We start from the raw sequence: 18,342 nt of genomic DNA on the forward strand, positions 1-18,342 counted from the left end.
TCTCAGTTACTCTTGGTCTTGCTGTTCACTAATATTCAGGTCGATTTCTTCCCTAGGTGGGAGGTAGGGACAGGGAGGAATCATGTCTTAAACTTTGTGTACCTCACAGGCAAATAATAGCATTTCGATAAATTAGTATGAAGACTAGTTGATTAGTCAGAATCACTATTTCCTCCTTTGATTGTGGAGGAACACCTGGGGGAATTAATTATTTTGCCTTGCCATTACATATTTTCTTGTTCACAAAGAGCTTGGGATTCATCAGTGTCTATTGAGCTTTAAAACATCATTGTCTAAATAAGTCAGAGATGCAAAATCCAATGTATTCACCAGGGCTTGTCTAGTTGCATGTAAAGGAAATCTAAATTCAGACCGCCTTAGGTAGGATATAATTGACTGATTCCTATAACTAAAAACTCCAGAGGTGGGGAGAATATTAGGTGTGGGAGGATACAGAAACTCAGACAAAGCTCTGTGAACTTGCTCTGTCTTTCCCTCCATTGCTTGGCTCTATTCTTCTTTGCATTAACTTCACTCTTAGTAGACTCCCTCCATGTGGTAGCTTCTGGCAATTTCGGGTCTAGTTTCTGGCAGCTTCTCTTCCTGGCAGATCCACAAAATTCCCACTCTCATCAGACTGACTTGGAATACTTGACAATCTCTGACCAGCCCACTGTATGAATCAGTACTTTTCCAGTTGCAAGTGATAGGAAACCTCAATTCAAACTGCATTAGGCCAGGTCACTTGTCCATCCCTAAGAACCAGAGGTCGATGAGCTCCATCCTGCAAAGCAGGCCAATGTTTACATAAATGGGCCCGGTGATGGCCTCTTCCTCTGGCCAATTCCAGAAGCACTGACTCTTGTAGAGGGGCCTGGAGAGGGCAATGTGGTAGAAGGGAGGTCTCGAAGCTGTGTTTACATAGCATTCTATATAAAGTTGAAAAAAATCCAACTTTCCCTGATGGCTATTACAGGGAAGAGGAGGGGACTAGCGATCCCCCAGTTACCCCTTGGTGCCACCCCTGTAGCATATTTAATTTGCAGGGGAAGCAAAGGCCTAGGAGGAATACCAGTGGCCCAGTCACACGAAAAGCAAGCCCCGGAGAGGACTTGTTCTAACCACACACACCAATTATTAGTCCCCACACAGAGACCAGTTTGGTTTTTTCAAAGGCCTAGACAGAGATGCATGAAGTAACACCCCTGGTCAATGTTTTCTTCCATATAAATGTCCAAGCCTCCGTCCCGGGGGGGGGGGGGACTACATATGAAGGTTTCACAGTACACAGTGTTGATCTTCCCGCTGCAGTAAAGGTGCTCTGAGCTGTTCTCTCTGATGCTGTGACTCATGCTCTTCCACAGAACAATCAAATTACTACTCATTTTGCGTTGTAGATTCTTTCCAGGACCTTACTTTCTTTTCACTTACTAACTTCAGTGTTTTCAGGGAGAGATCTGACCGTGCAGGTTAAAACGGTCAGGCAACACGGTCAGGATGTGATCTGCCTTTCCCTGCATAAGACCAGGGCTCTTCTCCAGAAAGATTGCACTGACTGGGGGAGATCGGGAGAATAAAACCTCACTATACTCGCACTGCAGAGCAGGCTCATCTGGCTTTGCTTATCTGCTCCCATCTGTCTCAGGTCTTGTTGTTTCTTTCACTCTGAGCATCTGCACTCCAAGAAGGCATGAACTTTTTCTTTCACTTCCTTTCTTCTTTGGGTGATGATGGCCTGACATCACTCTGAAAAGGAGGCTGACAAGAGTCGCTGAATAGAAACACTGTCACTGCTTTCTGGCTTAGGTAGGGGGTTGGCGGAGCCCCTAGGAGTCTGGAGGTAGGAGATGCCAACCATGGAGGGAGCGAGGGTCTCAGGTGCCACTTGCGCTTGAGGACTCCGGCCTTTATATGCTGGAGGACACCATGGAACACACATTTCCTCTGGAGTCCCCTTTAACATCTACCACTCTGGGAGGATGGAAAGTGGGAGGGAGTAGAGGCAGCAATGGAAGTTGTCATGGGGAAGAAGGCTTTTTGGGGTGGGTGGAGGGCCGGCTCTGCTCCATCCAAGACAGGAAAGAAGCTTGAAGGAGTGGGACGAAAAGCCCAGGGGTCAAACAGCCACCAGGAAAGAGAAACCTGTGGGCTGAGGCTGCAGCCCCAGAGGAGGGTAGGCCTCTTGAGGTGAATCACCTCCGGGCTTAAGGGCACCTATAACTGCCAGGTGGGCTAGTGGGTGGGGATAGAGGCACCCATATACCTTAATCTTCTGCCCATCCTAGTCCATGGGAGCATAAAACCCGCTTGCGAGATCATTTCCTCACTGACTCAGTCGTGAAGTGTCCAAGAATGAAAATGTGCTGAAATCCTCTCTCTCGATCTGCAAAAAAGAGCTAAGAACTGAGGACGATGGTTCAACACAGGCTACGTTACGCTTCAAAGAGCTTTCGACCTGTCCCGCCGCCGCCTGCTCATTTCTCTCTCTGTTTCCGAGCCGCGGCTTCTCTCTCGGGGTGGCCGCCCGGCGGCTGTGCGCGGGGGATGCTCTTACATAACCGCTCGCCGCGTCCTGCTCTCTCGCGCGCTCCTGAGCCGCGGGGTGGGAGAGCCGGGGATCGCGATGGGGCCCCGGCTGGTGCTGCGGGGCCCGGACCGCCTCTGCCGGGAGAGGAGTGCCAGAAGCCGCAGAAGGAGGGCGCGAAAGGCGGAGGGGGAGGTGAAGGTCAGTGGGTGTGAAGCGCCAGATCCACACCCCCTCCTCCCCTGTCCCCTCCTTCCCTTCCTCTCCGTCCCCCTCTGACGTCTGGAGCTGCTGGCAGCTCGGGCTGGTTCCGCATTCCCGACCCCTCCCCGCCGCCCAGGGGCCGCTATATAGCCGGGGCTGATGCAACCCGTCCCGCCGCCCGCCACAGCCTGCGGGAGGGACGCTCGGCGGCCGCGACGGGGGGCGCTGGCGGCGGCGGACGCTGCAGCGGCGGCGGGGCTGGCGCCGCGGCGGCTCCCGGGCCGGGACGGGCCTGGGCACCGGGCGGAGCGCGGCGGCCGGGCAGCAGCGGCGCTGAGTGGGCACGGCGCCTGCAGCCGGGCCCCGGCCCCCGGGGCGCCGCCTCCGCCTGCGGCTTCTGCACGGTGGGTGCGTGCGCGCTTTGGGGGCGCCGCGGCCGGGTGGGGTGGGGCGCGCGGGCCGCGGGCACCTGAGATGACCGCCCCCGCGCGGGCGGAGCGCGCTGAGGCCCGGAACCCGCTGTCCTGCGGGGAGGCTCACGCAGTCCCGGGACCCCAAGCTGCCCCGGCGGGGGGTGCTGCGGCCCGGGCTGTTCCCGCGAAACGCCTGGGAGTCGGCGGCTTCTCTTTGGTTCCTGCCCTGGGACGGGAGGCTCCGTCCATAACCGGTGCAGCCAGGGCACTCCCTCTGTCTCCCTCCCGCGCTCTCCTCCCCCGTGCGTTTGCAGAGGTGCTCTCCTCGAGCGGCGGGGAAGGCGGGTGAGTGGGAAGAAAACTGCCCGGGGAAGACAGGCCTTGGGGGTGCAGATGGACGGTGAAAGGCCAGAGAGGTGCAGGGTGCTGGTGCTGGAGAGATGACAGCGACCTGAGGGCAAGTCCTGCCGCCCCCACCCCTCGCAGGGAGGAAGCGAGGCTCCCTGAGGACCTGGGAGAGGGCTTCTCTCAGGGCCATTGCCCTGGGGGTTCTGGGCTGGGAGGGGACCTAGGGGTGGTCCCGGTCCTCTTTGCGTTCCCCTAGCTCCCAAGTCAGGTTACATAAGGAGGCATGCCGGCTCTTCTAGGTAACCAGCCCCTCCTCTCCTGACCTGCCCAGTTTAGGTCGCTGTTTTATGCCCCTCCCCTCAAAGGAGGCCTGGACCCCCAGACCTTGGGAGGGGCCGGGAGATAGGGAGGCCTTGGCTCTTCTGCAGGGATGGATGGGCCATGCACGCCGGTGAAAACGGAGAAGTTGGTGGAAGGGAAATTAACTGACCCTTTGGATTTAGCTCCACTTAAAAGGTTGCCTGACCCTGGCTCAGTTTGCGGCCCTCCCTACTGGCTTCCAGGACATCAGGCTGTGTCCTGACCACATGTACTCAGGGCAGATGAGCCCAGCCTGTCTCTCAAAAAAAGGGCTTGCAGACTGTGGGCATGTAAATCTTGGTGGTTCTCCTCAGGTTCTTAGTTTGAGGAGCACCAGAAATTGAAGCTTCAAACCATGATTGTGTTCCTGCTGGTCCTTTAAGTCCTTAGCTGTGAATTGTGTTCACATATCAGCTCCCCTCATCCCCACCTGCACCAGCTCCCCCAACCTTCCTTCCCTGAAGGTTTCTAAAAACACCTCCCATTTGCTTTCATCTTTCCAGCAAATCGGGCTTCAGCTTTGATGGCTGCCTGATCTTCCTTTGCAGATTTCTAGGGGAGAGTTTAACCAAGTATCAGGTGTGAGCATGGCTCTGATTAACCTGAGGACCAGGAAAGAAAAGCAAGGTCTATTCTCTTGCCTCTGGCTGGTTAAGGTTTTACCTGGGTTAAAACAGGGAGGACGGATTTCTCAAAGGCCCTTCTGTTTCCCTTCTACTTTGGCTTTGGTTCAGAGCTGCAGGCAGCTCCAGAATCTTCCTGAAGAGCTGGGTGCTGTGAGATTTGAAAGGCTCCTGGAAGACAGGGGGGTGGAGGCCTCTGACTTTTCTCCCAGGTTGTTTGCAGCCACCTCCAAGGAGATGTGCTGACAAGTGGTAACGGTGTCCCCCAGGGAAGGATTTGGACCAGGCCCTCCTCACTCGCACTCACTGCCTAGCTTTTGCAGCCACCCGTCTGTCTCCCCCACCTGTTTGCAGGCTGTGTGGGCAGCCTTTCCAACCCTTGGCAGGATGCGGAGGGCTCTGCTCTCCAGGCCTTCTTTGTCGTGGGGCTGCTGGTGTTGCAACGGGCTGTCTCTCACCAGTGTTTCTGTTTTCCAGCTCCGCTCTGGAGGAGAGGGGCCAGTGCAGCCTCTAGGTTGGCCAGCTCTGTATTCATTCAGCTTCAGCTCCAGCTCAACTTGAGCAATCAGAGCCAGGGCTGAGGGCAAGCAACATTCTTTTCTGCTTTTCTGCTGCAGGATGCAGTTTGCTTTTTTCCATGCGAATGAATTATATTTTGAAACCGAAATGGGAGGAAGAGAAAAATAGAGTGAGTGTGTATGAATATGTGTGTGTGCATACCTATATAGGCAGGGGGAGAGCAGCAGGCACATTATTTTTCCATTTTCCTTTAATTAAGGCTCTGTGGAGGTGTGTTTGGAAACAGAGGGTCTCCTATGCCTTTGAGGAGGGTGAGAACACTGTTTTGGCTGCGTCCCGGGCCATATGCAGCGTATGGTGGCCAATGAAACTGTGCCTGGCTCGTTCTGTTGCTTGTCTTGGCAGTCGGCTCCGTGGCTTGTGTTACCCGCTCTGGAACTTACGGGCTGCCAAGCTCCGTGTGCCTGTGTGTATGTGTGTGTGTTCACTCTTGTGCGTGTGTGTGGTTTGGCCTCTCCAAGCTCAGCAGAGACAAATGCCTCAGCGACCCAGGGTTGGAATTTCAGCCTGTGTTTCTTTACACTCATTGCTGGCTATGGGAGGCCCAGCCAGAGCCCACCATTCTGGGGATTTTTTTTTTCTGGTCTTTTTTTTTTTTTTTTTCACCACAGCCCATGGGACTCCAGTTGTGGAGCTTCATTTCCAAAGCTTTAGCTGGCCAATGGCATTTTCTCAAAAGGGCCAAAGGATTGATCACGCACTCTGTGTGTGTGTCTGTGGAATGTTTGATGCTATGAACTCCTGACACCAAGGACCAGAGACGGAGCAAAGAGGGAAGAAAGCATAGAGGCTTGTCAGTGGCAGTGCCTTGCCAGCTCCATCTTGCTGCCGAGGATAAGGGTTCCTGGCCGAAGTAACTTACTGAGTATTTATTGAGCACCTACATCAGGCAGGGCAGACAGTGCTCGCAGCCTGGGCCTCGTTGAAAGCGTTTCTCTGGTCTCCTGGGAAGAACGTTTCCTGGGGAGAGGTTCCAGTTTCTTCTGCACGGGGATTGTGGTTACCTGTATGCCGTGGTGGTGGCTTCTCTTGACTGCTGCTGCCCCCTTTTTCATCTTAGCAAGATCTGAGGAGTGGCCCCCCTCTAAGTAGGGTAAGGATAGAGTAGGCTGAAGGACACAGAAGGTGCTGGCTCTCTGCTTCCGGAGGCAGGGGTGGAAACCAGCCAGCTGGTGGTGCCAGGGATCTAGGCAGCTGTGTTCAGGAATGTGGGGTGGAGGAGACCTCAGGGGAAACTGGGGCAAAGGGCAAGTGCTAGGCCTCATTGCTGTACCTTTGTGCACAGCCCTGACCTGGCCCCTTTGTTTCTATTCTGCAGTAACTGCCTGGATGCAGGATGCCCCTTGGGGTTAAGAGCTGGAAAGTAGGAGAGCAGAGAGTCCTGGGGGAGAATCCTCTTTGTGGCTGTAGGAGGAAGAGACCAGTGGTAGGTGGGAATGGCACAGAGATGACCTTGAGGGCTCCTCCAGGGAAGTGGGCCCTCATGGTCACACTGTCTTCGTACTCCCTAGGGGCAGGTGCTACTCCAGGTACTTTCCAAGTTGTCACTAACTTAATCCTCTCTGCAGACTTACAAGGCAAATAACACTATTATTCCCAGTTTACACCTGAGGAAAGTGAGGCACAGAGAGGTTGGGGAACTTGCCCAAGGTCACACAGGTAGTAAGGAGGAGAACTTTAGTTTTCCTATTCAGATGATATGGCTCCAAAGCTCGCACCCATAACCTGCCTTGCTCTCCTGCTTGTGGGGCTGGGACAGCCGTCAGAGAGGGGTTTTTGCTCCTGTCCTCATTCTCAGTCTGGGTGCTTCTCCACCCTGTTGCTCCTTGCCTTCTGATTCTCCTTGTCTTTTTGCAGCTGATTGACCAACGGAATTTCAGATTCCAGGAGAGAGATCATCCCAGATAACTCCTTATCTCCAAGAACAAGTTTGCCGTTTAATTCTCCATGATTCTTGATAGCACTATGTTCTGTGATCACTGGTGTGGCAATTTTCTGCACTGAGCCTTCCCCACCCCACCCCTCCCCCACCCCTCCCCTCCCCACCCACATTTTCCTCCTGGGAACCTTCCCAGGCTCCAGCTCTCAAGACCTCCCACCGGTTCTGCGTGATTCCCAGGTGCGGGCTGCCTGCTCTCTGCTTCCAACTCCACTAGTGCCCCTGGAGCCTAACCCCCTTGCTCCTTGACCTGTTCTCACTCACCTCCCCTGTTTGGACCCTTGCAGCTTTAGGCTGCCTGCACTCACCTGCACACCCCCTCCCGGCTCCGAATACCAGCCTGGGCCAGCTGTCTGCCCGGAGGGGAGCTAACCTTCTTAAAGAGGCCCAGGAATTTTAGAGCTTAAACTTTTGTTTCTATGGACAGAAAGTTCATGATGCAAATCCTCACTTTCTCTTAACCCGTCTTTTTTTTTTTTTAGTCTCTCTTTGCCATTCTAGGTGAAGATGCCAATGACTGGGCACTTTCTAATAAAAATAGCCCTTTACAGGTCTGATCCATCAAAGCAAGACTGTTATTTATTTGTGGACACTCCCTTAAAAAATTATGATATCTCACAGATTTACATATAGTAAACATGAAAATAAGAGGGAAAAACTAAAGTTACTTCTACCTTTTAAAAATTTTTTCATCTAAAATGATGTTTTATGTTAATATCTCTTAATAGGGTCCATTTTCTGGACTTGAAATGTTTTCCAGCTTTTCTTCTGCTTGTACAAGACAGCACCCCAGCCTCGCGCCTGCGAGTCCCTGAGTAAGTCAGAACAGAGAGATACTGATATCTGATCACCAGGCTCCTTCCCCGTTGGCTCCATCTGGTCCCTGTTTCTCTGGAGCTGGCTGTCAGGGACCTGCATCGGGTTACTCGTAACCTTGGGCTCAACAACAGTTTAGGATCCACTGTGACCTCCTGACCCCTCTCTGTCTTCATGCCTTGCTCATCAGTCACCTCTGGCTCTGTGCATATCCAGTTTTTCTTCCTTGGCTAGTTTCCAGGTTATTCCTGGTCAGTATCCCAAATTGCCAAAGTCTTTTTGGGTTCTAGGCCTGTCTTTGAGGCATAAGCTTCACTTGCCAATTTTGGTCTTCTGCCAGTGTATAGCACTTGCTCTTTATTTATGCATCCTAGTTACTAATGGAGACATGGAGGGTGTTTATCTTCTTTTCAGACCTCCTGGGCCCTGAAGAGAAAAAAAACCACTCTGGGTTCTTCCCCTAAAGCTTTTAGTGCCTAGTTCTTCTTTTCCTCCTAAATTGTTTCCGTATGGAACAACCAGTTGGGGAGATGATTTCACCTCTTGTCATCTTTCCTGTCTTCCTTGAAGTGGGTAAATTCCTCTTGGCTGTTATTGGTTCCTGGCCATGACCCCCCAGCCCCTCCTCTTTTTATAGATCTCTAAATCACATCGGATTGTCTTATTTTTCATATCACCAAAGTTGCCTTTCAGCCTTGGATTGTCAGCCAGCTCTTTCCAGTTAATGAGGATCCAGTTATGAAAGGCAGCCACTCTGCCTCCTCCCCTTCTCCCCATCCCGCCCCCAGAGCCGGTTAGGATGACTTCTCACTCGTGAACGTCAGCTGTTGTGGTTGTCTCCTAGGATTGGCATGTGTTAAGGACTTTGTGGTTTGTATCGAAGCAGTTGGGGCGCCCTTGTGGGGGAAGGAAAGAGAGGGGGAGTTTTTGCTTCTGCAGAGGAAAGCCTGGAGCCCCATCCCCTGAGCAAGGTCGTTGTTGGGTTGGGTTCACAGGGAATCCGGAATGGCAAGAATTTATGGGGCCGCTGCTCCCATGGACTGGTTACCCCTCTTGGAGGGGGTGGGTTCCACGGTAGCAGATATTTTGGGATCATTTGTTAGTGTCTCATTTATACCATCTGTATGAAAATAAACAGAAGCTGCAAGCAGAGCCTATCATTCCGGGAACAGAGTGGGGTCTGGCTTCCGTCTCTCAGAGATGGCTTAGGCGGGGAAACACACAGAAGTGTTTTTCTTGGGGTCCGCTATGGGGAGGGGCAGCCTGGAGGCAGATGACGAGCATCTGAACTGCCAGGGGGAGATCCTTACCCCACTCACTGAATTTTGCTGTGCCATGAATTTGTTATTATTTGTTTGTTCATTCATTTATTTATAATTCAGTAAGTATTTATTGATTACCATTTTTATGCCAGAAATTATACTGGGCATGGGGCAACAACCAGCCACCCCCTGGAATCACCCCACCACGTGCTAAGGGGCAGGTGGTGCATTTTGCCACGTGGAAACTGGAGGTTCTGGGGCTTCTGGCCAAGGAGGGGATGTTGGCCTATATTTTTGCTTTGTGCCGTACCTGGGGTTTGTGTTCAGTTAAAGCACCGGGCACAGAGCATTTTCCAGCCTCCTGTCTCCTGTCCCTTTTGACTTGCTCAGTGAAGCATCCTTTTCAGCATCATTGACTTCTTGTAGCCTCAGTTCAGGTCTAGAAGAGGGGATTTTGTAGGGTTTTCTCTTCTTGTGAGAAGGAAATATAAGTTTCCTTTGTCAGCTTGGCTCAGGTGGCCTAAAGTTGTCCTCTGCCTGCTGAGTGTCCACAGGGCTGGATCCAGGCATCCTTTTGCCACACAGGAAGGAGTCTTCATGCTGGTCTGTTTCTTGTTTTCCCCAGGGAGACGTACAGCTCATTGTTGTGCCCTGGAGCAGCCTCCTGGTATGGCTCAGGTTTAGGGTGGGTCACAGCACATTGACCCACCACACCCGAGATGTCTCAGGGGCCATTGCTGTGTCTGGGCTCCCACCCAAGCTGCCATGGGGTTATTCAGGGAGCTTCCTAAAACCTGGGTCTTAATGGGAGGCGAAGTAAAGGGTTCTCTGTGCAGGACAGCCATCCTCCCCTGTCGGCTGGCGTCTGAACGTCTACCCTTAGAAAGCCATTCCTTCCACATTAACATCCCTCGGAACCCAGGAGGGGAAACAAACTAGGGCAGGATGAGAAAGCTCTGCTTCTAAAATCCAGGGACCGGGAGTCCAGCTCTGGCTGTGTGACCTTGGACAAGTCATCCAACTTCTGTGAGCTTCAATTTCCTCACGTGCAAAATGAGGATGTGGTGTAGATAAGCGCAGGGCCTCCTGCTGCTCTAAGACTGTAACATAGAGTCTCAGATCCTTTTCTGAGATGGCCCGGGGGGTCTGGATGCTAAGGAGCGGGTAGAATGTGCCTCCTTGCTCACAGTGTTGTAGGTAGTCAACAACCAGATGGCTGGCTGGCAGGGTGCATGGATAGGAGCCCTGGAAGGGACCAGATAAGTCTGGCTTTATTGGAAGACAAGCTTTCTGCACTGTCATCTGTGCCTTGAAGTGACCATTTCTTACCCCTGAGCTCCTCCCAGTAAAGAGAGGGTAGAAATAAGAATTCTCCTTGAACTGACCTAATTTATGTCTTTCATGCCCGAGTCTTTCTTCCCTTGTGAACTTTCTGGGCCTGGGACATCAGAATGCGTGTTTGCTTCGAGAAAGAGGAGATCCTGGTCTCGTACTGGTCTCCCTTGGGAAGGCACAGGCTAGTTGATTCCATCTCCTTTGCCTCCGTCTCTTCAATCATAGACCCCAGAGGCACACGCTCACACACACGCTCACACACGCTCACCTTTAACTTCGATTTGCTTCATTTCATATGCAGGGTGTCTTAACAAGAATGCAGAACGGGATGTGTGATTTGAGGGGAGGCACCCTGCCAGACTGAAAATAGCTCCCTCTTAAACAGGTGCAAAGGTGCTTGAGATTCCATCATTATAATCCATTCTCTTGGGAGGCAGCACGTTGCAGTTTAAATCCCAGCTCTTCCCGTTTTAACTGTGTACCGTCTTTGAGCAAGTTATCTTTCTAAACCTCAGCTTCTTCCTCTGTGTCACGAGCACTGACCCAGTCTTACCGGGCTAATGGGAGGATTATGTGATGCCAAGCGCATAGCAAAAGCTGAATTGATGAGCCGATGGTTGGATTAAGCCTTACCCGAAGTGCCAAGGATAACCTTGATGTGAATTAATGGATTAAGTTTCTCTCTATAACAAAAAGGACTTAAGGGCAGAAAGAACCACTGGGTCAGAAAGGGGTTCGGGGAACATTAGTGAAGGAGGAGGTCCTGGCAAGATGTGGGGCTTAAGCCCTTGTGGCACCTCCTGTGGCTGACGGCACGTGTCCTGCTCTCCTCCTGCCTCCTCCAGGCTGCACTGCCGCTCCTCCTGCTATGATGCCTGGGCAGATCCCGGACCCTTCCGTGACTGCGGGCTCTCTGCCCGGGCTCGGCCCCCTGACCGGACTCCCCAGCTCGGCCCTGACTGCGGAGGAGCTGAAATACGCCAACATCCGCAGCATTGGGCCCATGATCGCCCCCTTGCACTTCCTGGAGGTGAAACTGGGCAAGAGGCCTCAGCCCGTGAAGAGTGAGGTGAGTGAGCCTTGTTTTCCCAGGCAGAGTCCCAGGTCTAGCCCTACTCCTGCCCGCCCACCCGGCGACCTGAGTGTCGCTGTGCAGCATGGGCTCTGAGGACCAGGAGCATCCACGTCTCCCTGTGGCTCATTAAAAACGCAGAGTCCCAGGCTCTACTCCAGAACTTCTGAAACAGAATCTGCATCTTAGTAAGTTCCCCTGGGGAATTCAGGGACATGTTAAAGTTTGAGAAGTCCTGGGCCAGGGCAGGATGCTGAACGTGTCTCTGGTTCTTTGAGGGGCAAGAGAAGAGTGATTAATAACCATAACGAATAACAACATAGGGACAGTCTCTCTGGCGTGTTGGGAGAATGGGGAGAGATAATGGAACTGTGCACATGCTCTGAAAAATATACAGGAGAATACCAATATTGGGTTATCTTTAAAAATGATCATTAGTCTTGTCTCCACTGGGCCCCTGGTGTTCTAACAGCCTTGGTCCCTGGCTACAGCCAGAAGTGAGAACGGGGAGGAAAGATGGTGTGGCCTTCTTCCCAGGGAGCTGCCAGAGCTGGGCACGGCCGCAGCTGCAGTAAGGGTCTGCTGTAGATGCTTGCTGGGCACCCACACATGGAGCATTCCCGCCGCAGGCCCTTTGCAGCTGTAGCTCTCTTGAAGCTCACTCGCTTCAGAGCAGACTTTCCCTGGGGACTAGTGAGAAGCAGAAGTGCCCAGCACAGCGAGGTTGCACATTGGTGCTCGGAATGCCCCCTGCCACTTCTCCAGGGCTGGCGATTCATCCAAAGGTCTGAGGTCCCTGGCAGGGCCATTTCTTCAGAGGCCTGACAGGACAGCTGCTCACCGGGAAGGGAGAAGGAGCCAGTGGTGGGAGGTGGAGAGGTGGCTGGGGGCAGAGATGGGGGACAGGCTGTGGGAAGCAGCTGAGTATCAGGCCCACATGAGAAGGAGCACCCATGGGCAAAGGTGCTCCCGGAATCAGGCTCATGCTTTAGGATGAGCTTGGAGGCCAGACATTCCGAAGAGAGGGGCTCCTGAGTGGAGCAGGGTGTCTGGTCCTGACAGCGGAGAGTTGGGCACAGAACTCAGCTACTGCTCGGCGCCCCTCTCCCCAGAGTACCACCAAAACTGCAAAGAAGGGCCTCTGGGGGCTTGGCCAAGGGCGGCAAACTGGCCACTCGCATTCTGGATCTGGCTCTCAGGTGTGTTTTGTTTGGCCTGCGCCGTGTTTTAAGAGGAACTTAACCCAACACTTCACTTAAGAAGTTGGATTTTAATCTTCGATTAAAAAATTGGAAGACCTGGTTACACCATGCCCTGTCCTGGCACGGCATCAGCCGTAGGGAGGCCACTGCTTTCCTCTTCCCAGTTTGCCACAGGCTCCCACGCTGCTCTATTACTTATTTTTTTTTTACACTCGGTTTGTCTTCTGTTACCACCAGCTGCCTTCATTTACCTTAACTGCCTGGCCCCTGCTGTAGACATTTATACTTCAGTCACCTGGGTTCGATGCATTGTAGATGCCCACTGAAGACTGTTGATTTCAAGATGAGAGTCGATGGTAATTACGTTCTGGTGAATTGACTTTGTAGATCAATGTGCTGTCAATAGCACTTCCTGGTTTACTTAGAATTCAGTTCTCCTTTTGGAGGGCCCTTGCCTTGGGTCCTCTGCTGTTCACCTTCCCAGGTCCATAACTTGAAAGCACCCATTTCTGGGTCATTCTGCAGTCTAATCGCCATTTAAAATCAGTGTTCCTGGGCTGTCCCTTGGCTGTCCCTGGGCTGCTGAGGCTGCAGCATTGATGAAAAGCCTTAGGCAGAGACTGGGCCACCAAAGATTTGCCTGCGAGGTGCGGTTGCCACCTCTTCCCTCTGCAAAAGGTGCTGGAGGAGACTTCTTTTCTTGGGGCGAGGGAGGTTTTTATTTGGGTTGGGTATTTTTACATTTCACAGCCTTTCCCGACTTGGTGGCATATGCCCCGTACCTGACAGTGACGCGCTCTCTTCACAGGCGCCCACAAACACCATCCAGGCCGTGAAAATAACCAGCTGTTGTTAGGGCGGATTTGCATGTCAGACTGCAGCATGGCGGGGGCGCGAAGTAGACTGTGCGGGTGTGAAGTAAGGTCAGCCCTGCCCTGGGAACTGACCTCCAAATGCTTCCTAGGTCAGACTCAAGGTGGGTGGGTGGGTGGAGCTTGAGGAGTCCATTCTCAGAGCAATGAAGCAGGTGGAGAGAGAAGCTTGTTGCTGTAGAATCCTATGTCCCAAAGATGTTTTTGCATATTGCAAACTGCCTTTGGTGGACTTTCACATAGGCATCTTGGATTAGTAAAGTTTCTTGAATTATAAAAGACACTAGCTCATAGTATTAAGCATTGAATATGTACCAGGCCCTGTGCTAAGTGTTTAACATGCATGAACTCGTGTATTCCTTACCTGATTCTGGCGACTGGCTTTGTCCCATGTTAGAGAAAAGGAATATGAGGTCCAGGGAGAAGGTGGTCAAGTCACCCGGGCTCCCAGCTCTGCGAAGTGCCAAGACTGGGCTCTGGGGGCATCGGCGAGGCTGCTGCTGAAATAGCCAGGTCTCAGCTGCACTGGGCCAGGCACCAGGTACGGTGCTGTGAAATATCTCACTGGACTTGCACAAGAACCCTTGGAAGGAATCATTGTTCCTATCGTTAGTGTTATACCCACATGATGGATGAGGGTAACACGGCTCGGAGAGGACCGAGGTCACACAGCTGGGGAGCTCACTTTGGAGCCAAAGCTTTAACCTTATGCTGCGGCTGCCTCCGTAGCAGGCTGAGGAAGGGGGTGGGGTGGAATGAACCGGCCCTGGAACACTGGATCATTTTGATGACACGGCCCAATTAGCGCTGAGCCCGGCAGTTCTGTGGCCACATTGTCTCCCAAGGCCCGGAGAGGGTGGGCCGAGCCGCTGTGCAGGCAGCTCTGTCTGCGCAGGCTCATGGTTGGTCCACCGGGCGGAGGCCAGTGGTCTTTCGAGCCAGGTGCAAATGCATGAAGCAGTTTCGTAAAAGAAAACTGGAAGCATTAAGTTAAATAATAGGTTTTGTAAATGATAAAGTGCTTTGTGCTGATGCTATTATTACGTGGTTGACATGTAATGGTAAACTGTTTTGGTGCCAACCGCTTGCTGGTAGTCCCTTTGACAGATACTTGCTAAGCCCCCACCTACTATGTACCAGGTGCTGTGCCAGACACTGGGAGCTGAGCCATAAACAAAGTAGACAAGCTTCCCCTTGCTCTTTTTCTTGGAAATGTATATTGTAGTGGGGGCATCCAGAAATAAAAACAAGCAAATTACCATACAATAGAAAAGGTCAGATAGTAGTATTGTGAAGGAAAACGAAGCAAACCAAGTGCATGGTGAGTGGCCAGACTGCTGATTTTGATGGTTGGCTAGGATCTGGAGATTTTATATTCTGGGTTATGGGGTTTTTAGAGCCCATGCTCTTTCTTGTCTTTTTCTCTTTTTAATTGACTTTATTGGGGTGACATTGGTTAATAAAATCATATAGGTTTTTGGTGTCACCATTCTATACTACAAAGGTCTGGCAGAAGTAAGGCCTGCTTCAGTGTGGTTGGTAGGGTGTGTGAATGTCTTACACAAGATGGACGGCAATTTGAGCATTTCACCTAAAACGTCACAAGCTGTACTTGAATGGGATATTGGTATGTTACAGAATTACGTGCTTACGATTTTGCAATAAAAGATTTTGTAATGAAAAAGGGGCATTGTTTGTGCTGGACCTTGTGTATCATCTGTACGCTGTACTGTGTGTTCACCACCACGTCAGGTCCCCTTCCATCACTTCTCATCCCTCCTATCCCCTCTTCCATCACCCGACCCTCTTTTCCTCTTCTTTCTTCCCTTCTTGTTCTTCTTTCCTTTCCAGTATTCCACTCTGGCTTTCTCCAGAGCTGTCCCTCCTACACTTTTATTCTGCAGCCCATTCCAGCTGGCCTGCTCAAACAACCAGCCCCTACTGGCCTAAAAATTTTGGTCCTTCCTGGGTCATCTATGAGTGGGCTGCCGTGGCTGCAGGGGCCACACCCTGCCTCTGGGCCTGGAATGCATTTTCGGTGTGGCTTCGGGGAGGGGGGAAGGCCAGAAGCCCCACCCTCGCACACACATATACAGACCAAGTGCTTACCTAACCACCTGCTAGATGGTACCCCTCACCCTCTGTGCCACTGCAGGGCTCTAAGGGGGACTCAAGTTCAAGGGTGGTTGGACTGGTGACCTCTTAGGAAAGAGGCTGTAAATTATCGTTCCATGAGTAGGAGTCAGCCTACAGATGAATCTCATTTGGCCCTCACACTGTGGTTTTTTTTTCCTTTCCTTTTTTTTTTTAATTGAATGAGTTGCTATATTTAAAAGCCAGGAAATGTGAACTTTCTGGCTTCTTTTTAAAAACCAGACTATCAGGCCACTCTAGGTCCACACCCTTATATACAATGAAAGCTCCAGCTGAGTAGCAGATGCTTGCAGTATTAGTATGTGGCCTTGATTTTACCACAGGCCCCACTACTCCCTGTTGCCTTATAAACTCAGCCCACTTCACCCTATCTGTGCTACCAGCCTGCTTTTGAGTTTGGGTCCCGCGTTTAGGTCCCAAGGACAAGGACTAGATCTTACTTTCTTTTTACTCCCAGCAGACTGTGTGCGATGCCTTGCATAGACTGAATGTTCAATACGCGCTTGTTGTTTTAAACGTTAATTAGCCACGTCAACCTGGCAGGTCACTTAAATGCTCTCTACTTTGATTTCTGTCCATCTCAATTCTTACCTCCAAGCGTTGTCCATTTGTTTTTCTGTTTCTGAACTTCAGTGACTTAAGGCAGAAAAAAAGAGCACAGTGAGAACCAAGCCAACCATCTTCAAACTTGGCTGATCATCAAATAGCTTGGAAACATAAATACAGATTTCCAACCCCCGCCCCACCCCCGCCCAGGGCCCACGGACTCAGACACTCTGAAGGCAGAGTCCAGGGAACCGGTATGTTTTTTAGGCTCAGGGATGACTTTGTTTATTGCACGTCTCCTGGGCTCTTCTGTTGCTTGTCAGGGAGCATCCCGCAGGCTTCACCTTGAGGAATCAGTGTGTGCATTCCGTTGCTGACCGCCTTTCCAGCATGCATTTCTCATGGCGACCGGCTGGACCCAGGTCCTCGGCATCTTCAGAGCAGAAGAGGAGACTTAGCTGTTTGTGGATTTCACGCTGGTCATTTTCCACCTTCCCCAGGGACCCTGAAGGACATTTAGAAAGTTTCTACCTTGGCATGAAATGTGAATTCGGTGGAACCTGTAGGGTTTTCTCGGAAGGTGTGCTTACCCTCAGCCACAGGTGGTTTCCCGGAGTTGGCTCACCAGAAAGACCAAGTGTTCACCGAGTTTAGCCTGAGCACAAAAGTTGCCCCCCACCAGCTGATGTGTTGGGTAAATGTTGGTGTAAGCACGCTTGTGTTTTTAGTGACTTAAAACATAAAGGCAGCCCACTGACATTTTTTAGCAAGCCTCACGTAATTGGTTTTTAATTTGTGGCTCTTTGGAATAGTACCGGCCTTCTTCCCCCTGACTCAGACGCTTTTTCTGTCTCGTCCTCGTTTGGCAGAGAGATCCAATCTGTCCCTCTCTTGGAACAGATTCTCCTGACTCGTCTTTGAAATCCTGAACTTCCATTTTAATTCCGTTAGCACATTTGAAAAAGCTGTTAGCTCTCTCTTCCCTTTAATAGTTTAATTAGAGGGAAAATGAGCGGCAGCTAAAAGCAGCTCTGACTGCGTTTGACGTCGCCCCCTGTGGTATCGAGTCGGATTTGATGCCCCAGCCGAGCGTTCACAGGGCTCCTGAAGCTCTCCAGTTTGACATCAGAGGTTGGTCATACCTGCTGTCATCCTGGCACGGGTCCCTTTCAGGGGTGATGGTGGGAATGTGACTGGACACGGATGTTCTTAGCAGAAGTCAGATACCTCTGAAAAGTTCAGGGAGCCCCAGGCTGCCTTCTTAGATTCTCTGTCTTAATATTAGTACCTACCTGGCAGCGTTGCCGTGGTGATTAAATGAACTCATGCAGGGTAAGGGTTTCGCACAGTGCCTGCTACTTAACTGAGACACACGAGAAATGGAAGATATGGTTATGCTTTACTTTTCAAATGTGCCCATTATGCAAATTAGTTTTATAATTTATTCAAAAGCTATTCCTTGGGCTTTCATTTCCTTGAGGGTGTTTTGCCCTTGGAGGTGTGTGGCCACAGTGCACGGAGGTGCCCATGCGACACTGGGGCAGGACCCCATCCTGGCTTTCCAGCTAGAGGTGCTGTTTCTGGGGCCTGGGAGGAGCTCTGGGTTTGGCTCAAGCTTCTGGGGTCAAAGTCTGGCTCCCTGCATGCGATTGGCCAAGTCTGCTGGTTCTTTCTGAGTGTCAGTTTTTTCATCTAGGAGAGGAGGAAACTAAAACCCACAGAGTTTTGTCATGAAGGTTGAGTGAGGCACCAAGTATAGAGATGACCTTGACTGCAGCACAGCCCCCTATAAATCACGTTACTAAGGCTGAAGTCCATTTGCAGGGAGCGGCTGTCCATTTGCAAACTCTGGGGGCACTGGCCTTCCCAGTGTGCTGTGCCTGCGACCTGGGTTCCAGGAGAGCAAGCAGACCTTCCCATTTCTGGTTGGCGATGCGGCGTAGATGCAGCCCAAGCTGCAGTTTCATCTTGAGCTGCAAATGGAAAGGCCCTTCCACCCTCTGGTTTTCCCTGAGCTGCCTCTTGTGACCCCTTATCTTGTTTCTTCTGATGTTAAGGTCATCACTGGATTTCCATGACCCATCGGGTTTCTT

The 18,342-nt window shown here is 51.6% G+C and overlaps 1 protein-coding gene across 3 annotated transcripts in view; it reads left to right on the forward strand.

The window, feature by feature from the left end:
- Window positions 1-2,608: 2,608 nt before the first annotated feature.
- The window catches only part of JDP2 (Jun dimerization protein 2), a 37,605-nt gene continuing 21,871 nt past the window's right edge, over window positions 2,609-18,342 (forward strand). Inside the window, exons 1-3 of one of the 3 annotated variants that reach the window (XM_037145209.2) lie at window positions 3,077-3,132; window positions 7,719-7,805; window positions 11,249-11,472. In XM_037145209.2, the coding sequence (XP_037001104.1) occupies window positions 11,272-11,472 (201 nt within the window). In that variant the 5' untranslated portion in view covers window positions 3,077-3,132; window positions 7,719-7,805; window positions 11,249-11,271. Of the gene's footprint in view, window positions 2,726-3,042; window positions 3,133-7,718; window positions 7,806-11,248; window positions 11,473-18,342 lie in introns of those variants that run through there. The other 2 variants (XM_037145207.2, XM_037145208.2) reach the window with 2 other exon arrangements.

Source organism: Artibeus jamaicensis, unplaced genomic scaffold (genome assembly GCF_021234435.1).
Source record: "Artibeus jamaicensis isolate MK-2021 breed Jamaican fruit bat unplaced genomic scaffold, CSHL_Jam_final contig_851, whole genome shotgun sequence".
Classification (NCBI taxonomy): Eukaryota; Metazoa; Chordata; class Mammalia; order Chiroptera; family Phyllostomidae; genus Artibeus; species Artibeus jamaicensis.